The following is an 18,440-nucleotide window of genomic DNA, read 5'->3' on the forward strand; positions in this document are numbered from 1 at the left end:
GCAATGACACACTTGCATTAAAATTGATTCTCATCCATGCAGTGTGTATGTTTATACGTGAATTCAAATTGGTTATTTACAATTTATGTATGTTACATATACGCCTGATATGCTGGTGATTAGGACATAGAGGCTGATTACGTGAGAAAATTGTGCAAATGGGAAAAGAAAACCATGTCGGAATAAATTGCACGAGAATCGATTCGAGTATTGAATCGCGATTTGGCGAACTACTGTGGCCTGCGAATCTTTGCTTTTGTTTTAAATTATTGCTGATTAGCTCCGTGGCCATGATATATTTTACACTGTGACAGTGGGACTCTTGTTTGTTTTGGCGGGAAAACTGTTGCTGTCAATTTGTGGCAGAAATTTTTGAAATCTCTGCAGTGCTTTGGCGGTTTGATTGTTTTTTTACCGTTTACTGCAGAGGCCCTCCTCTGTCTTCCACCCTGGAAACGGATCACTGTGCGTGATTGGTTTTGGAATCGCCTCATTGCTTGGAGCCTGATGCCTTAATCATTGTGGTCTATCTGCTGTATATGGGCCAAATACATTACCAATTTGGGCTCAAAATACATTACCACGAATTCCTTTTTTTAACGCAAAAGTGGTCTTTAAATGAAGAGTGAGTGACTCACATACAACAAAGATCCCCCCCGCCCCCATAGAGCCATCATAGACACTTGGGGCAAGTACTGTGAGAGAGCACCTATTTAAAAGGCCAACACAGCACACGAGGGGGTGGTGTGGCTGACACCACTCCCGGCCGCCATTGCCTCTCCAGTGCTGATCTTGACAGATGGGAACCACATCATGCATTTAAGGCCGAGTCGACCTAGGAGAGGCCCAAAACCGGTTTAGACAATCGCCACCGATGTCGGCCGTGAGCGGGAATCGAACTCGGGTGGCTGCGTTCGTAACGCGGTGCGCTGAGCGCTACGCTGCCGCTCCTCACATCAAATGTGCGCACGGTCGCACACGTGCGTTCGGACAAGGACACGCGCAACGCACGAAAGCGTGGGGGCGCGCACGCTCGATCTCGCAGTAACGCCTAAATGCTCCCTTGTCTTTGTATGCGGGATCTGATTTCCATGGTTACCGGTGCAGGTTAAGTGTTTTGAATCCATGCTAGGATTTGTGTGGAGGTTGTTGTTGGTTGTGGTGGTTGTGGTGGTGGTGGGAGAGGGCGGTGGGGAAGGCGCTCGCCCTCCGCGCCGCAAATGGCGATACCTTTTCAAGCCTCGGGTGTCCATTTCTTCTTTTGAACGCGCGCCCCCTTATCTGTGCTTGCACGGGGGGCCGCATTGCGAAGCCACCTTTTGTCGGGGCCCTCCCCGCCTCCAGTCGTTGCCGTGCGATCACGTTCAGAAAGGCACGGCCGCCGGGGAGAGGTGCGATTCTCATCGCAGGGTGGAGGCTGCGTTGCCGACATTCTCACAAATGTTGGCTTTTCCAGGGGCGCGTATTCCGTGCTCGCTTTTAACAGCACTTGCTCCCAACAGTCTGTTAAGGCTACACGGGGGTTCTTTGTCTTTATTCTTAGGTTTTTTCGGTAAAGTCACGTAGGTAAAAAATTAAAGTTAATAAAAGTAAAAGCACGGGGAGCGGTAGTGCAGTGGTTTAGCGAGCTGCGCTATGAACCCGGCAGCTGGAGTTGGATTCTCGCTCACAGCCACCACCAGTGGCGATTATCTGAACCAGACCTGGACCTCCCCTAGGTCGACTCGGTCTCAAATGAGCACCTGGTGCGATGTCAAAACATCGCCAGGCGATCGGGCGTGGCGCTGGCCACCCATACCCTCGCTCTTCATAGGTGCTCGCTAACAGCCCTTGCCCTAAAAGTCTGTTAAGGCTATACAGGGGATCTTCATCTTTGTGTGTGCGTGTCGTGCTTCGGCCAAAAATACAAGCAGAGAAAATTCGCATCTGGAAATTATGACAATTACAAAACAATTTACACGTAAAAGAAAACATTCCTCGGATAACAATTTGCGCAGTGTTGCTACTTGCTTTTTTTACCGGAATAATTCACAGCCTTTTGTCCATCCACTCCACGGCAGGATGAAGGCATCCCCATGCCATGTTACAGTCAGGTGCCCAGATGTGATAACTCGCCACTGATGTTGTAGTCATGGCCGCGAATCGAACTCAGATCGCCCGGTTCAATAACACAATTGGCCTAATCGCTGCACCACCGTTCCATTGTTTTTCTATATTAAGTTTTTTTCATTACGGGAAATTAAATATTTTGACGTTTTTCTTTAGTTAACAATCTGTCTTACCACCAACAACTTAACAAAATAAAATCATCTCATACATTTGGCTTTTTTTTGCTGAATTTGGCAAAGCCCTCCTGAGGGCCTTAATGAGATGACAATCGTAAGGTAGAATTGTATTGATAACCATTGACACACCAACATGAATTCTGTAGCAGCAGCACCATCATCGTTACCTTCGTCAGTACGATCATGATCATCGTGAAGAATCCACATTGATCATCATCACCCCCATCTTTGCCCATTTACACATTTAGCTCTCATTTACCTGTATGTCTGTTCACTTATTGATAATTAACCGATGTGTAGTTGTAGGAATACCGTAGGCCTGAGAAATCCCACGCACAGAATGACAGCAACAGTCATTTTGCCTGCTGCACAAACAGCAGGAATCAGACTGCGACCTACTTTCTTTACCGCCACCTATTACAAGCACCGGGTGGGTGCGTCTCACAGATCCCATCTCAGCGTGATCTACCAACCCCTCCCCCCCCCCCCACCATGTCACCGGGAGATATTAATAATAATTGAGTAAATTTCGATTTAAAGCTTTCGTGACTGCAGGGATTCATCTTCTTGGTTCTTTCGGTAAAGTCATGTAGAATATAAATAATAAAATAATAAAAATAAAACATAATAAATAATTCTCACGACGTTTCGGCCACAACGCAAGCAGCCGTCTTCAGGTGGAGAACAGGTCTGTCGAGAAGGCAGAGTTATTCAGACTCTTTTATTATTTCTAGATTTGAAGCTTATTTTCATTCTACGTGACTTTACCGAAAGAACCAAGAAGAATAATTGAGTACATTTGGTCTTCTCGCCATTCATAGAGCGTACGGCTTTCACGAAGGAGGAAAGGCCCTCTGTGTCCCCAGACACAGTCCGGAGGAGATGTGGTGCGATGTGGCACGGGGAGGGTGTGTGTGGGGGGGGGGGGGTCCTCGATCTGTGTGTGGGCATCAAGTCTCACTCCACCGTCCCGCATCTCCCCGTCCCGGGCAGAACCAGTTTGTCGAGGCCTGGAGCCAGTTTCTACCGGCGAGCCGAGCCGTGCCGGCCAAAACTACCCGCATGTCGCGCGCATATTTGTGCACGCGAATCTTTTGTGCGGGTCTGACGATTATCTGAACCGTTCCTGGGCCCTCTCCTAGGTCGACTAGGCCTCAAATGAGTGGCTGTGTGCGATGTGTGGGAAAGATCGTCATTTGGGAGACAAAGGCGGGCGGGCGGGCGGGCGTGGTGCTGGCCACCCACCCACTCTTGTGCCGTGCCGGCCTTCATAGCTTCATAGGTGCTACTCACTCACAGCACTTGCCCATACAGCATGTTAAGCCTATACAGTAAAACCTTGGATTGCGAGCATAATTCCTTCCGGAAACGTGTTTGTAATCCAAAGCACTCGAATATCAGTTGTGATCACGTGACGCTTGGCAGACAAAGCGTATACACGTGCTACTCGTGTTGCAAGACCTCGCTCGTTTATCAAATTAATATTTATTTTTAAAATGTTTTCGTCTTGCAAAACACTCGCAGACCAAGCTACTCGCAATCCAAGGTTTTACTGTACATCTGTCTTTGTACTCGTACTGTGCCTCAAACCTGGCGATCTGATTTTAAGTCCCTGCCCCGCTTACGTCAGTGGTAGGTGGTATCCGAACTTTTATCCTGGGCGCCTCTCCTAGGTTGACTCAGTCTTAACTGAGCACTGGGGAGACAAAGGTGGTCACGTGTGTACTGGCCACCCCCCCCAACCCCTTTGTGCATCCTCGTTTAATAGGTGCTCACGACTATTGTTTACACAAAGACGTTTAGATTCGTTATTTCGTTTGTTTCTCAATCCGCTTGTCCTGGTGAGGGGATGCGGCGGAAACTTGTTGAGTAGGGCGGTCCAGACCTCCCTTTCCCTGGCGACAGATTCCAGCACTACTACACTACTATACACTACTATACACTGCACTATACACTACACTATACACTACTATACACCGACTCTAGCTCTTCCTGGGGATTTCCCAGGCGTTCCCAGGCCAGCCGAGCGACAGTACCACCAGCGTGCCCTGGACTGGTTCCAGGGTCTTCGCCCATTTTTAGATTAGTACATCGTTCAATTGTTGAAAGAAAAATTATAAATCCTAAATGTTTCATATCTGAAATGCATCTGTGATGTAGACACAGTATCGGTCATGCGTTGTCTGGTGGCGAAAACAGTTTTCCTGCCGAGCTGCTGTGGAAACCCGCATTACGCGTGCATCTTTGGGCACTGCAACTTCCACGGACGTCAATTGGGCCCTCGATTTTTTTTTTGTTACACTCATTAGAACGTTGCAGGACCCTCCTGGAAAAAAAAGCCTTAAGACTCGCGGAGGCTTTCGTGGATAAAGTCCCAACATACGATTTGATGTGTAATCATCCCTGCCACAGGAAGATGGAATTTCACCACAGTGAACAGTAGGCAGGTAACAGACGACACGCCTCTTCATCAATTAAAATGAGACATGGCGTCGTATGTAAAGTGCATCCATGTTATACACTTATGCTACATCTAAGCTAATGGGGGGAAAAAACAAAGCGATAAAAACAGATGGAACAAACGAAAACAATAGAAATGAGATGCTCAACAGGGTAGAAGAAGTATTCAATGACTGAATTTAAATCGTGACCCCGATTCGTGACCCCGAATTGTGACAATTCGTGGAACTGCTGGTGGGTGAGTTAAAATTATGATTTTTAGCGTCGCGCGTATCACACAAATACAAAAAGGGTCCTAAAGCACCAACGGAATTCAAAAGCGTTGCACGTGGGAAGCAGCACACGTGTGAGTTCTAGATTTGAAGCTTTTGTGACTGCGAGGATTCATACTCTTAGGTTTTATCGGTAAAGTCACGAAGGTAAAAATAAATATTAAAATAAATAATAAACATGGAATAGAAATATTAATAGAAATAAATAGTAAATCACATTATTTTATTTCTATTATTATTTCTATTATATTTGTATTATTTATTTTTAACATTTATTTTTACCTACGTGACTTTACCGAAAGAACCGAAGAGTATAGCACACGTGAGCTTAGTATGACATCAAAGGTCTATCGTGAGTGTCTGGGTTTCTGTGCGAGTCTGTGCGTCCGTGTGCGAGTCTGTGGATGTCCGTGCACATGGGTAGCAGCACACGTGAGCTCTTACATCATCTCTTGCGTGGTGTCGTTGTTGTATGCAAGTAAGATGCCATCGCTTAAGGGTTTTGACGATGGTGAGTTTTCAACCGCATCTTTGATTGATGTGCAAAAAATCATTGCGTGACAACATTTGCGTGGCAAAAAAAAACACTGCCGATTTGATTAACTTTGATCAATCGCTCCAGTATAGAACACTCCGCAAGTACGATGAGCACGGTTGGCTACGTACGGTGCGAAAGAAGTTCAACGTACGTACATACTATGTCCAGGATTGTAAAAAATATAAATATAAATTCTCAGATTCCGACTAACACTTCCCATTAAATGGTGAAACGAAAACAAAATGCTAACTCGTATAACAACAACAACAAGAAACAGCCCCCAATACATCAACTCGAGTAAGAATCTTTCGGGTGAAATAGACGGCGGCAGAGAAACACGGAGACGTATTTGGCTACGAGCCAGATACTCGTCTCATTGTGCGAGCGCAGTGTGGAGTAAACATCGCCACTTGGAGAGACAAAGGCGGCCGGGCGTGCTGCTGGCCACCCCCACCACCCACTCGTGTGCCACAGTGCCGGCCTTCATAGGTGCTGCTACTCACTGACAGCACTTGCCCCAACAGCCTGTTGAGGCTACACGGGAGGGGCGGGGGGGTGGTACCTTTGTGTTGTGAGCGTGAGCGACCATTACCGCTGTAAACACCAAACACAGCTGCACAGGTGTCGCCTTTCCATGGATGGGGCCGAGCAGCGGCTGGCGGTGGCTGCGTTCACAACACGAGGCGCCTCGCCTCCACCTCCTCCTCCTCATCCCTCCCTCCCTGCCTCTCTTCTTCCATTGCCCACCCTCACCCCGGGGCTCGATGTTGGTCGCTACCTCGCACTGACAATGCTCGTGCGGGCCCAGAGGGAAATCGGGCCCTGGCCTCTGGGAATTTCATTGAGCGAATAATTTTTTGTGCACGTGGCGTGTCGCACGCGCGGTTAAGAGCGACGGATAGGCGCATGAAAAGTGGAATGATTGCGTTAATTTAATAGGGGAGGCTCTGGGAATGTAATCCACTCGATTACTGATTACTCGGGCATTTAGAAGTAAGATTGACATAATCTCATATTCAGTCATTTTTTGTTTTAAAGTGAAGGGTTTGCATCGGTTATCGGAGAATTCTAACATCGGGGCTCGTGTGAGCGGAGAGACGTTGAATCCCGTCCTCGGCACCACTCCCCAACCCGCACTGACCTGCGTGGTGAAGTATGGTCAAACTACGCCCATGACAATAACAAGTATGGAGGGGGCTTGCACTTAATAGGGAATTGACAGAGGGACGTAAATTAAATATAATATTTAAATGTTTTCCCAGGAAAGCCTCACTTGCGTCTGAAGACGTTTTGTTCTGAGGAGGACCCTGATCCTCTTTGGTCAATTCCAGTAACGAGTGTTCGTCAAGTGGGTAGGAAACGGGAGAGCACGGAGAGAAATCTCCCACCGCGCAATCGACGGTGTGACACCGGCAACGCTGTCGTGTTCGTGGCCGCCTCGCAGCCCATGCAAGGAAAAAACTTTTAAGGATACCAACGAGTCAGCTTTCAAGTTAAATCATCACTTAAAAAATTAGTTTTGACCAGAGGTATAAAAAGTTAAAAACTGCCAATAAGATACAGTATTAATAATTATGAAACCCAAAGAAATCAGTTATACAAAAAAGTTCACCTTGCAAAGACTGTCATTTTGGTTTATAAAGCTTAGAACAAATGGAATTGGTGTAGTTAACTAAAATATTGTCGTTAATAACGATGATTAAGAACCATTAAATCTCTCCACAATGGCAGTTACAGCAAGATAAATGTTTAGTTCCACGGACACATTCTGCACTCTGAACACATCTTCCCTCTTCCATGCAGTCCTTTACCCGGCGAGTCCCACGGTCCGAGGGCACGCGAACGCATCATGCGTTTGGCGGCCACGTCTTGCAGCCTGTTGTGCGTTGGCGTCTGATAGCGAGATGTTAACTACCTCGCCTGTTATACAGGAGACCGTGGGTTCCATCCCGATCCTGACGCCTGTATATTCTGAGTGTGCACGTTCTCCCCGTGGTTGCGTGTTTTTTCAATCCAATTAGAGCAGTGTTCCATGCTAGTTGCACGTAGGACATGCCTGCCGTATATTTATGAGTTCCACTGTTAAACCTGCGCCCAGTAAAATTAAACCCGCACATGAACACGAGTCTCGCAACCGCCAGCAGCTGGCTTATGCAATCGCTGTTTGTTCGCCAATGCTGGTCAGGCGAGCTCGGGGCGTGCTCATCTCCACATACCTATGGCAGGGCCGAGTCTGAATAGTAATCAGTCACCGTTGACTTCTCACAAGGCGGCTACTGAGGTTGTTGACTTTGAAAGAATGGCGATGGGCCGAGTCCGACCCCTGATTGGGATTTGAACTTGCGACCTTCTGACTGTGTGAGGTCAAGTGCTCAGCCTCACCGGCTGGGGAGTCGGGAGAGTGCTGTAATCAGTGTGCGCGCTCTGTTTTTCACTCTGCCATTGCACTGCAAGGAGTGCTCTTGTGAGGCTGAGTTAACCAGGGGGACACCCAGGCCACGTTCATAAATCACTTGGCATAGATGTTGCTGTCATCGCCAGGAATCGCACCTCGTTTTTGAGGTTCGCAGTGCAGTAAATGCCACACTGCCACTCCCCACGTGGAGTGCATAGTGTGCATGCACACAAAGGTCCTCCGTTTCTCTTTTATAGACTCGGGGTGGCCAACCTGTAACAGACACAAAGTACCCCGTGAGTTCTGCAAGGAGCCAAATGTTACTATAAATGTTTATTAATATTGACAGTTTTCTGCGCAGCATGAGAGACATTCATTAGTCTTTGCTACTGTGATAGTACATTCTACGTTACGTCCCTTCGATAGAACCACGTGTGTGGTGGATTAAAGAGCCGCATGCGGCCCGGGAGATGCCATTTGGTCACCGCTGTTACAGACGAAGGGGACAAAGAGCTGTGAGCGAGCACCAATCAAGGGTAGCATGGTGCACAAGGAGATGGTGTGGCTCGAGCCGTAGCCGCCTGTTGCTGATGTTCACACCCAAGACATGGTTCTCATTTGAGACTGAATCGGCCTCGAGAAAGCCATTATCAGTTAAACCACTTGCCACTGACGTTAGCCAATGCCAGGACTGAAACTCCAGGTTCACACCGTGTTGTGTAAACCACCGTCCCATGAACAGCAACGGTGAAGAGTTAACAAAGTCAAAGTGGGGAAGGATAATGCTGGCTACATAAACAACAACAACAACACAGATCCCCTTCGTAGCCTTGGCAGACATTTGGGGCAAGTGCTGTGAGCGAGCACCTTTGAAGGCCGACACGGCACACGAGGGGGTGGGTGGCCAGCACCACGCCCAGCCGCCTTTGTTTCTCAAGTAGCGATGTTTACACACCGCACCGGGTACTCATCTGAGGCCGAGTCGACCTAGGGGAGGCCTAGGACCGGTTTGGATAATCTTCACTGGTGTTGGCCATGAGCGAGCATCGAACTCGAGTCGCCGGGAATGTAACGCAGTGCGCTAACCGCTGCACCACCGCTCCCTGCACCAAACACATGTACAAAGACAAAGATCCCCCGTGTAGCCTTAACAGACTGTAGGGGCAAGTGCTGTTAGCGAGCACCAGTAAAGGCCGGCACGGCACACAAGGGGGTGGGTGGCCAACACCACGCCCGGCCGCCTTTGTCTCCCTAGTGGCGATGTTTACACATCGCACCAGGTACTCATTTGAGGCTGAGTCGACCTAGGGGAGGCCCAGGACCGGTTCAGATAATCGTCACTGGTGTTGGCCGTGAGTGGAAATCGAACCCGGGTCGCCAAGTTTGTAGCGCAGCGCGCTAACCGCTACACTACCGCTCCCTGCACCAAACACATGTTCACACACATGTACACACACATGTACACACACACATGTACACACACACACACTGCTATCGTAGAGATTCCATCGTCGTGCACGCGCGGAGCTGGTGTTGGTGGCGTGCGGCTGCCTGGCCGCGTGTGCGAGTGTTTACACTCAGCAGGCTGTCAATGTTAGCCTCTTGTTACACACACACACCGAGGGACACTCACGTGTGTGGAAAACACACGGAAGCACACACGGAAACACACACACACAGGGACAATAACAACAACAATCTCCATTGTGGTGGTGACATCACCATGGCGCTTGTGCCAGGCTAGGTGCACTTTGAGGCTACGTGAATTGTCGCATGCTGGCAAGAGGTCACGGGACAGACCCAGCTTTTATGGGTTGACTGACTGAGATGACTGGCAGATGCACCAACTGTGCTCCCTACTGCGCCAACCTTCTGCGTTTTGGCCACCTGGCGCTCCGCTCATTGTGAGCATCGCTCCTCTACCCTCTATTGTTGTTGGAGGGCGACTGCTTCCAACTGCCGATCTTGACACCACTGATACCGGTCACCTGCAAGTCAAGTCGGCTCAAAATCCTCCTGTAACACAGCCCATCTCCTCTCTAGCCCGTGCCGTGCCCCTTTAGCCGACTCTATTTAGCCAAACATGCTTGGGCATGCGGTGGATGGGCATGTGGGCTACATGACAATGCAGCCTTGCCTGCCAGAGAAGCTCACTGATGGGACTGTGTCTAGATCTTTCAAGGATACGTGAGCTCCTCACACAATCTCACCAGTTATAAACCCAGGCCAACCTGAATGTTTCAAACGAGCATAGATATTTCTGTCACGAGGCCTACGTTTTGCAAGCATAGAGAAGAGAGGGCATGAATGTTGCAGGGAAGACCTGGAGATTCATATGGAGTGACAGGCTGAGCAGCTTCCAAATACAGTTATGCAGCCAATTAACAGACAATGCCACTCAACTGATTCAAAGTGAAACCTCCACTGCCAAACTGGATCTGGTCATGAGCACACTGCCCAAGTATGGAAACGCCTCAATTTTCTCCACAACTGCCACATTACTCATGGAGAGTTGAGGGGGTGGGGTGTTTGATGACATAAAATACCCAGGCAAGTGCTTTGTTTTAGTGGAGCTGATGGTATTAATCTGCCTCTTAGTGGCATGCTCCAGGTTCAGCAGCAGAGTTTCCAACTACTCTTAGAGCGAGGCAATTTCACCGTATCATCAGCATACGTATTGACCGATGGGGAGCCATCCCTTGACCGCAGCTGGACATTGCTTGGCCTCTCTGTGTATCTGTACCAAATGGGAAGTCCACTGGTACATGCAGCGTTTTGGGATGCAATTCTACTTGGCTTGAATGTCGCTAAATAGAATGAAAGTATTTTCCAACTACCTGAACAAAAAGGGCCCTTCTCCTTCAGAACAAAGAGGACTTGGCCGATTCGAGATCGAACTTTGCACTCCGGAGCTCTGAGCAGACTGTCGGGGCATTTTAAGGGAGTTGACAAATGAGCCGTTTTCAATTGACGCATTAGTAGACCGCCAGTCAAACACAAGTGAAACATGCGTGCCTACATGAGTTGACATCACGGTACAAGTTTCCAGACTTCGAGCAAAACTGCTCGGAAAAAAGGTGCCATTGCCTAAAACGTCAGTCGCCACGGGGGTGAAATGTTAACTACCTCGCCTGGTATACAGGAGGACGTGGGTTTGATCCCGACCCTGACGCCTGCTCAATATTTTGAGTTTGCACGTTCTCCCCGTGGTCACGTGGATTTTTCTCCGGTTCCTCTGGGGTTCACCTCTACGTTTAGAAGCACGTGTTTAAGAGTATTTAGCTGCTGTAAATTTCCACGAGAAAAGCCACTTCGTTGAGTTATCATTTGTGGCCTGGCCGCTTCTGAAAAATAGATAAATAGCTCAATGGGGCCTTGCCTGGTAAAATTTAAATATAAAAAAAAAATCTTGTTTATGGGTTGGGGGGGAGGTGGGGTGGGGTAGACAGTGCCACACCATCTCTTAAAGTTGTGGAGGGGGGATGGTGCTGTGGACAACACCACACACAGCCACCTTTGTCTCCCCCGTGCTGACGTTCACACGCACTGCAGCCGGTGTTCGTTTGAGGCCGAGGTGATCGCATGACACTTTTAATGTCGTGCATGACCGGGAATTGAACCCTGGTCACTGCGGTTGTAGAGCAAACACACACACACACGCAAAACACACAAAACACCCACTCCTTAATTATATGCTGTGTCTGACTGGACATCCACCCCATTCGGTTAGTACGACTCTAGACCAGGCTGCCTCTTAGAGCACTACTGGTCAATTAATCTGTCTTGCTTATCTAAATAGTTGGCTGGCTTTTATTTATTACCCTGAGGTCTTGCTACTTCTTGAGCAAAATGGCCAGGTAGTCCTCTATCACTGGCTGTGTGGTTGTTATTTACCCAATTCTTGGAACATGATATACAGGCTGTCCTCGACTTGCGAACATTTGACTTACGAACACCCGCACTTACGAACCAGCTTCCATGAAATGTTTGTTGACATCAACTTAAAATGCAAACTCGCACTTGCAAACTGAACCGTGGGACTATTTTGTTCAGTGGAGCGATCAGCCTCGTGCAGTGAGTGAGTGCGTGTGCGCGGACACGTGTGTGTATGGAAGTGAGTATGCGCGTGTGTGTGCGTGCGTGCCCCCGTGTGTGTGTATGTATGAAAGTGAGTGCGCGCGTGTGCGTGCGTGCCCCCGTGTGTGTGTTTTTGGGGAGCGGTAATGTAGCGGTTAGCGCGCTGCACTACGAACCCGGCGACACGAGTTTAATTCCCGCTCACGGCCAACACCAGTGACGGTTACATGAACCGGTCTTGGTCCTCCCCATGGTCGACTCGGCCTAAAATGAGTACCGAGTGCAGTGTGTAAACTTTGCCACTAGGGAGACAAAGGCGGCCGGGCGTGGTGCTGACCACCCACCCCCTCGTGTGCCGTGCCGGCCTTCATAGGCGCTGCTCACTAACAGCACTTGTCCCAAAAGTTTGTTAAGGCTATACGGGGGGGATCGTTGTCATTAGTGTGTGTCTGTGTGTGTGTGTGCGTGCGTGCGTGCTCCCGTGTATGTGTGCAATTGTGGGGACTCATAACGCTCCTTCTGACAAGCAAGCCAGCATCGGGACTCAAGGTAAGTTAAAATAAAACAGATTTTAAATTTTCTATTCATGTTACTTTATTTAATGTTTTATTTACCGTACAATATTTATTACAGCATTACATGCAAATGTCCAATATTTCTTCTCATGTTTTTAACAATGCTTCCCTTTGTTCTTGAACCGTAAACACATTTTCTAACCCTACGTGCATTTAAATGCAGTGCATTATTGTGTTACGACTTACGAATTGTTCGACTTACCAACGGGACTTGCCAACGGGGCTCAGGAACGGAACGCGTTCGTAAGTCGAGGACTGCCAGTATGGGGAATTGTCAAGGTCAAGGGGTTGCAAGTCCAATTCACTTCTTTCATCTCGTTAGTGCTGCCCCGTTTGTATTGTCCATTTATTTCTTGCTCGTCCAGTACGCTTCCCCTCTACTCGCCTGGATATAAATGTTCCTATAATTTGTCGACTTGGTAATAGATCCTTCACAGGACAATTCAATGCACGTATCAAGAGCGTCAGAATAGAATTTAATCGATGAACGAACAGATGCATCATCATCATTCTATGCCTACGGATCAGTGCGTTATTCTCGCTGGCTGGTTTAACATGTTGGGAGATCTGTGAGGCCGTTTGGCAGGCGGTAGCGTTAGTCAATCTGGCTGTTAGGCGAATCTGGTTGTTGGGTTTAAAAAACCCCATGATCGCCACCTCATGAGGGCATCTTACTAATGGGTTCACTCGTGGCTGACTGTCTTACTCCACGTCCTGTCGGTATGTCTGACTGCATGAAAATACACGCCTTGTTTTTAATCTGGCAACAGTGTTTGGCTGTCTGGGTTATCTTCCACGACATCTAATCATGTGGTTCATTGAAAGTTTACTTGGGTATACTAGTTCTACAGACCTGTGCTGTATCTGGCTGTCTAATTACATTGGTCAGTACTGTGCTAAGATACCTAATTATTTGACCAGATAATTCGCAAAGTCACCCGTTAATTGAGTAACCTGTGTTGACTTGCGTTTCGTTGATTCAAATGTCAACGTCCAGTGTGTTTGTGTGTGTGTGTGTCTACTTGTACATGTGTGAGTGTTCATGTCGTGGGGAGCAGCAGTGTAGTGGTCGGCGCACTGCGCTACGAACCCGGCGTCCTGAGTTCAATTCCCGGTCACGGCCAACACCAGCGACGAATATCTAAATTGGTCCTGGGCCTCCCCTAGGTTGACTCAGCCTTTAACAAGTACCTGGTGTGTAAACATCAACACTGGGAAGACAAAGGTAGCCGGGCAGGGTGCTGGCCACCCCCCCACCCCCTTGTATGCTGTTTCGGCCTTCATAGGTGCTCACGAACAGCATTTGCCCCAACGGGGATCACGGTATTTTGAAAATGTTAAACGGCTAAACTATTCTTTTTATTTTACCAGGTAAGGCCCACTGAGCGACATGGCTCTTTTTCAGAAGTGACCTGGTCGCAGTGATAGCTCTAAGAAGTGGCTTATCATGTGGAAATGTATAGTAGCCAAATCCTCTAAACGCGTGTTGTTGAATCTAAATGTGGAGGGAAAAACCGGAGGACCCGGTGAATAATCCACACGACCACGTGGAGAACACGCACACTCCAAATGTAAAGGCGTCAGGGTCGGGATCGAACCCACAACTTCCTGTATACCAGGCGAGGTAGTTAATAGCTCACCCACCGTGTGTTGCTACGTGCGTATGTGTGTCTTTAATTGTGTGCCTGTGTCTTTGTCTTTGTGCATCCAACAGCTGACTACAAGGAGAGCTTCAACACCATCAGCAACATCGAGGAGATTGCATACAATGCCATCTCCTTCACCTGGGACGTGAACGAGGAGGCCAAGGTGAGGCAAGGGTCAAGCGTTTGTTGGGTCGGTCACAAGGTCAAGGGGTCACACACAAAGACACTGATGCCATCCTTACCCCAAGTCTCCCCCGTGGCAAAAAGTCTGTCGGAGCGATTTTCCCACTCAAATGAACGTTGAGGCGTTGGTGCTCTGCTCCCGTTTAGAGCCAGTGGTTGGAAACTCCACATTCCTATGACGGGGAAGTCAATTCTATTGAGACAACCAATGTTGACTTTCACCAAAGTGGTCGTTGTTTTATCGCTTCTGAAGATGCTAATGTTCGGTTTATTGACCGTGAACATTTCTGTCGCAGGGTCCGTGGTAGAGTGCAGTATCTGTTAGTGCGAGATGTTAACTACTTCGCCTGGTATACAGGAGGTCGTGGGTCCGATCCCGACCCTGACGCCTGCTGTTTATTTGGAGTTTACATGTTCTCCCCGTGGTCGCGTGAATTTTTCTCCGGGTTCTCCGGTATTTCCCTTCCACATTCAGAAACATGTGTTTAGAGTATTTGGGTGCTATAAATGTTCACGTGATAAGCCACTTCGTTGAATACTCTTAGGTTTTTTCGGTAAAGTCACGTAGGTAAAAAATAAAATTTAAATTAAATAAAGTAATAATAGAAATAAAATAAAATAAATCGTTGAATTATCATTTGTAACCGGGTCACTTCTGAAAAAGAGTTGTATAGCTCCATGGGGCTTACCCGGTAAAATACAAATAATGTATAGAAACAGTTCAGTGATGTTTCCTTCCAATAGCTGTTCCAAACGCAGGGTGATGCACTGCTCACAATGAGTGTTCTGAATGCAACCTTCATCTTACAGTGCCAACGGCACAGTTGGAATACGATCGAAATTATTTATTTTTAACCAAAGCTTATTTGCATGCATATTTAAAAATGCAAAATGTAACCTCACTCTAAGAATGCAGATGCTGAAATGTCTTTCAAAAATATGTAAATCAGCTCAAGCCCCTCCCACAAATCACGAGACTCGTGTGTGGCCACGCCTACTCTGAACTCATCCTCTTTCCTTGTCACCGCCCACTGTGAGAACAGACTCTGCCGCAGCAGCAGCAGTAGTAGTAGCAGCAGCAGTAGCAGCAGTAGCAGCATTGAGGCCCTCATGTAGTCTCTTTCTCCCCAAACCTCACCTTTCCCGAACCTTTGCTCCCATTTCTCCGTTCCTCCTCCTGTTATTTTGCATTGTGTTTTCTTCTCACTCCAATTGACTCTTTCCACGCGTTGCATCCTTAACGCTACTCCCCTTCCCGTGGGGTGTGTGTGTGCCACGGGCACAGAGTTGCTCGTGTTTTTCCGAATCACAACTTGTCAACTTCAATTCCAGAGATCCTCGCTCCCCACGGCTCTGCCTTTCCTGTCTGCCAATCAAAAGATCCGGGTCACTTCTTCTCATCGCTCCCGAGGCATTTAGGGGGGCCGAACCTGCCGGAGTAGGCAAGGGCAGTGCGGCACAGCGAGTAGGTTACGCGATAGACTACCTGTGCTGCCGAGACAAAAAGGTGGCCAGGCGTGCATTCGTGGTGTTGTAACCACGACCACGTTTTAATAGGTGCTCGCTGATCAGCACTTGCCCTCGCAGTCTATTAGACGGGGTGAGTGTGTGTGTGTGCTTTCGTGCGGACATACAGGGAGGCTGTTTGTATGTACTGGGGCAGGGTGTGTGCGTGCGTGCATGCAGAGAGTGTCTGTGTGTGCACGCTCGTGCAGGCGGGCGGTGAGTGTGTGCAGAGAGTGTGCGTGCGTGCAAGGTGTGTCAGGGAGGGGCAGTGTCGTGATTAACACACAAACCTGGCGACCCGAGTTCGATTCCCGCTCATGGCCAATACAAGTGAAGCTTATCTGAATTTGTCCTGGGCCTCCTCCCCTAGGTCGACTCAGCCTCAAATGAGTACCTGGTGCGGTGTGTAAACATCGCCACTGGGGAGACAAAGGCGGACGGGCGTGTAGCTGGCCACCCCATCCCATCGTGTGCAGTGCAGGCCTTCATAGGTGCTGCTCGCTAACAGCACTTGCCCCAACAGTCTGTTCAGGCTACACGGGGGGGTAGCATCTTTGTATTTGGTGTGTCATCCCGTGCTGTTGCGGTGTGCGTGCCTCTCGGGGGATGGCTTGCTCGTAGTGTTGAGGCTGGACTTGGTGGGTGTGTGGAGGAGGAGGGTGTGTGGGGGTGTTTGGGGCGAGGGTGATTGCCTCTGTACAATGTGGTCAAACGAGTTATTGCAAGGGTGCGGTTTTTGACTCGGGGCAAGCCTTGCCCACAAGCTCGCGCCTTCCATTCAACGCACCCCGAGTCTCTGTCTCTCTCGCTCGCTCGATGTCTCCGTGCGTTTATTTTCACGTTGGATTTTACATAACTTGAGAAAGAAATGGCTCAGTAATTTGTTTACGTCTTCTAGCTTGCGAGCAGCAGCTTTGTAGGCATGACTGCACTCACCAATTCATGTAAATACATTCTAAAAAAAAAAATCTCTTCGCTGTAAGTCACGCAGCCAGTTGAGCCTTAACTTATGTTTTAAATAAATATATCCACACTGCGTGTTTGTAGCCAAAGGTACTTTGAAGGGAAGAAAAAAAATCGTTTGACCGAATTTCTCCGACGAGATTTTCTCGCCAATCCCATTTTCACATTCGGTTTGGTGGAAACTTTTTTAAGGAAATGAATAGTTCCTCCGATGGCTCTTGCGTTCTAATGATTCACGGCGGGTTGGCTAAAAGCCCACGTGCAAACCTGCATCGGTGCCTCTTCAACGCGCCGAGCCCGAGTGACGTGAAGCGCAATACGAGTTTTGATTTCCCACGTGATGGAAGTTGTTTTAGTTCCCATTTCTAGATTTGTTACATTTCGTTTTTTTGCCGTTGTCATTCGGTGACCCGAGTCACGCTTGCAAAAATGGCACTCGCCCTGTGTCCCTTGATTTCTCGCCTTTTTAAACATTTAAACATAATGGAACCTAAAACTTTCGGCTTGAAGCACAAAGGGAGTTGGTTGCTGGCAGAGTGCATCCATTACGGTGTTAAGCGAGGTTTTTCAGCGACAAGAGAGCACGTTTTAAGAAGCTTTCACATGTGCCTGATTCGTAATTGATGTCCGAGTCCGATCAGCTTAAATAAAAATGTGGTGTGTGGTGAAGCCCTCCGCCACCCGACGCGGCCAATGAATGTCGCCACGCGGTGAACCAACGTGGCCCTTTACTGCTGCTTCGGCAGCAGCACATGCGGTGGTATTGGAGAGCCATCGACGAGCTGCTAACGATTGGGAACGACGTTTCGCTGGTAGTTAGAAGCAGCGTTTGTCAGGATTGCGACACACGCGATTTAGCCCAAAATCCAATGATGACTCGTACTGGTCACGATGGCCCTCAGTGTTCAATTCGCTTTTAGCCCTCTGTGTGGCTCTGTCGGCTACAGCGCTGACTGGAGTAATGATCATTGTACAAAGACAAGCGAGCACTCAATCTGACCCGGAGGGAATCGGGCAGGGATCTATGCAAACGGTGATGACTTATGTACAACCTATGACCTAGTTAAAATAAGCCAGGACTGAAAATGTTTACGAGGCTAATCCCCGTCCGTGGCTTTTTTTAATTTGCTAAACTCTGCTCCCATTTGTCGTTTCTCGAGTTGCGAGTTGGAAATTATATTTTGTTTGCTTTTTTTTTAAATGCCGAAAAATGTTGGTGGTGACACACGCAGGATACGCAAGAGAGTCGTTGAGGTGTGAGCGACCTCAACCCGTGACATGTCATCGGCAACCAATAGGACCTTTGGCCAAACATCCCCAGCGCAGGGACTCTCCTTTTAAATAGCCATGAGACTCGCCGAGGCTTTCCCTGGGAGGGCCCAAACAGCGTTGTTAAGTACAATATTAAACCTCGGTGGATATGCACGTGCGACTTTGTGCACGGGCACATTGAGCAAGAGAGATATATTCCGCTTGAGTGATCGACAGGGAGCCTTATAAAAATAAGTTGAAAGGAAGCGCGGTGTTTGTTTTGGTTGGC

At 48.4% G+C, this 18,440-nt stretch overlaps 1 protein-coding gene across 6 annotated transcripts in view; it reads left to right on the forward strand.

The window, feature by feature from the left end:
- Positions 1–18,440, forward strand: part of GRHL2 (grainyhead like transcription factor 2) — a 74,526-nt gene that overhangs the window by 26,336 nt on the left and 29,750 nt on the right. For 4 of the 6 annotated variants that reach the window (XM_061569094.1, XM_061569097.1, XM_061569095.1 and 1 more), the window contains exons 8-9: positions 12,559–12,576; positions 14,317–14,411. In XM_061569094.1, coding sequence (XP_061425078.1) covers positions 12,559–12,576; positions 14,317–14,411 — 113 coding nt within the window. The remainder of the gene's footprint in view (positions 1–12,558; positions 12,577–14,316; positions 14,412–18,440) is intronic. The other 2 variants (XM_061569096.1, XM_061569099.1) reach the window with 1 other exon arrangement.

Source organism: Lethenteron reissneri, chromosome 42, assembly GCF_015708825.2.
Source record: "Lethenteron reissneri isolate LAM-NWPU_2019-01 chromosome 42, ASM1570882v1, whole genome shotgun sequence".
Classification (NCBI taxonomy): domain Eukaryota; kingdom Metazoa; phylum Chordata; class Hyperoartia; order Petromyzontiformes; family Petromyzontidae; genus Lethenteron; species Lethenteron reissneri.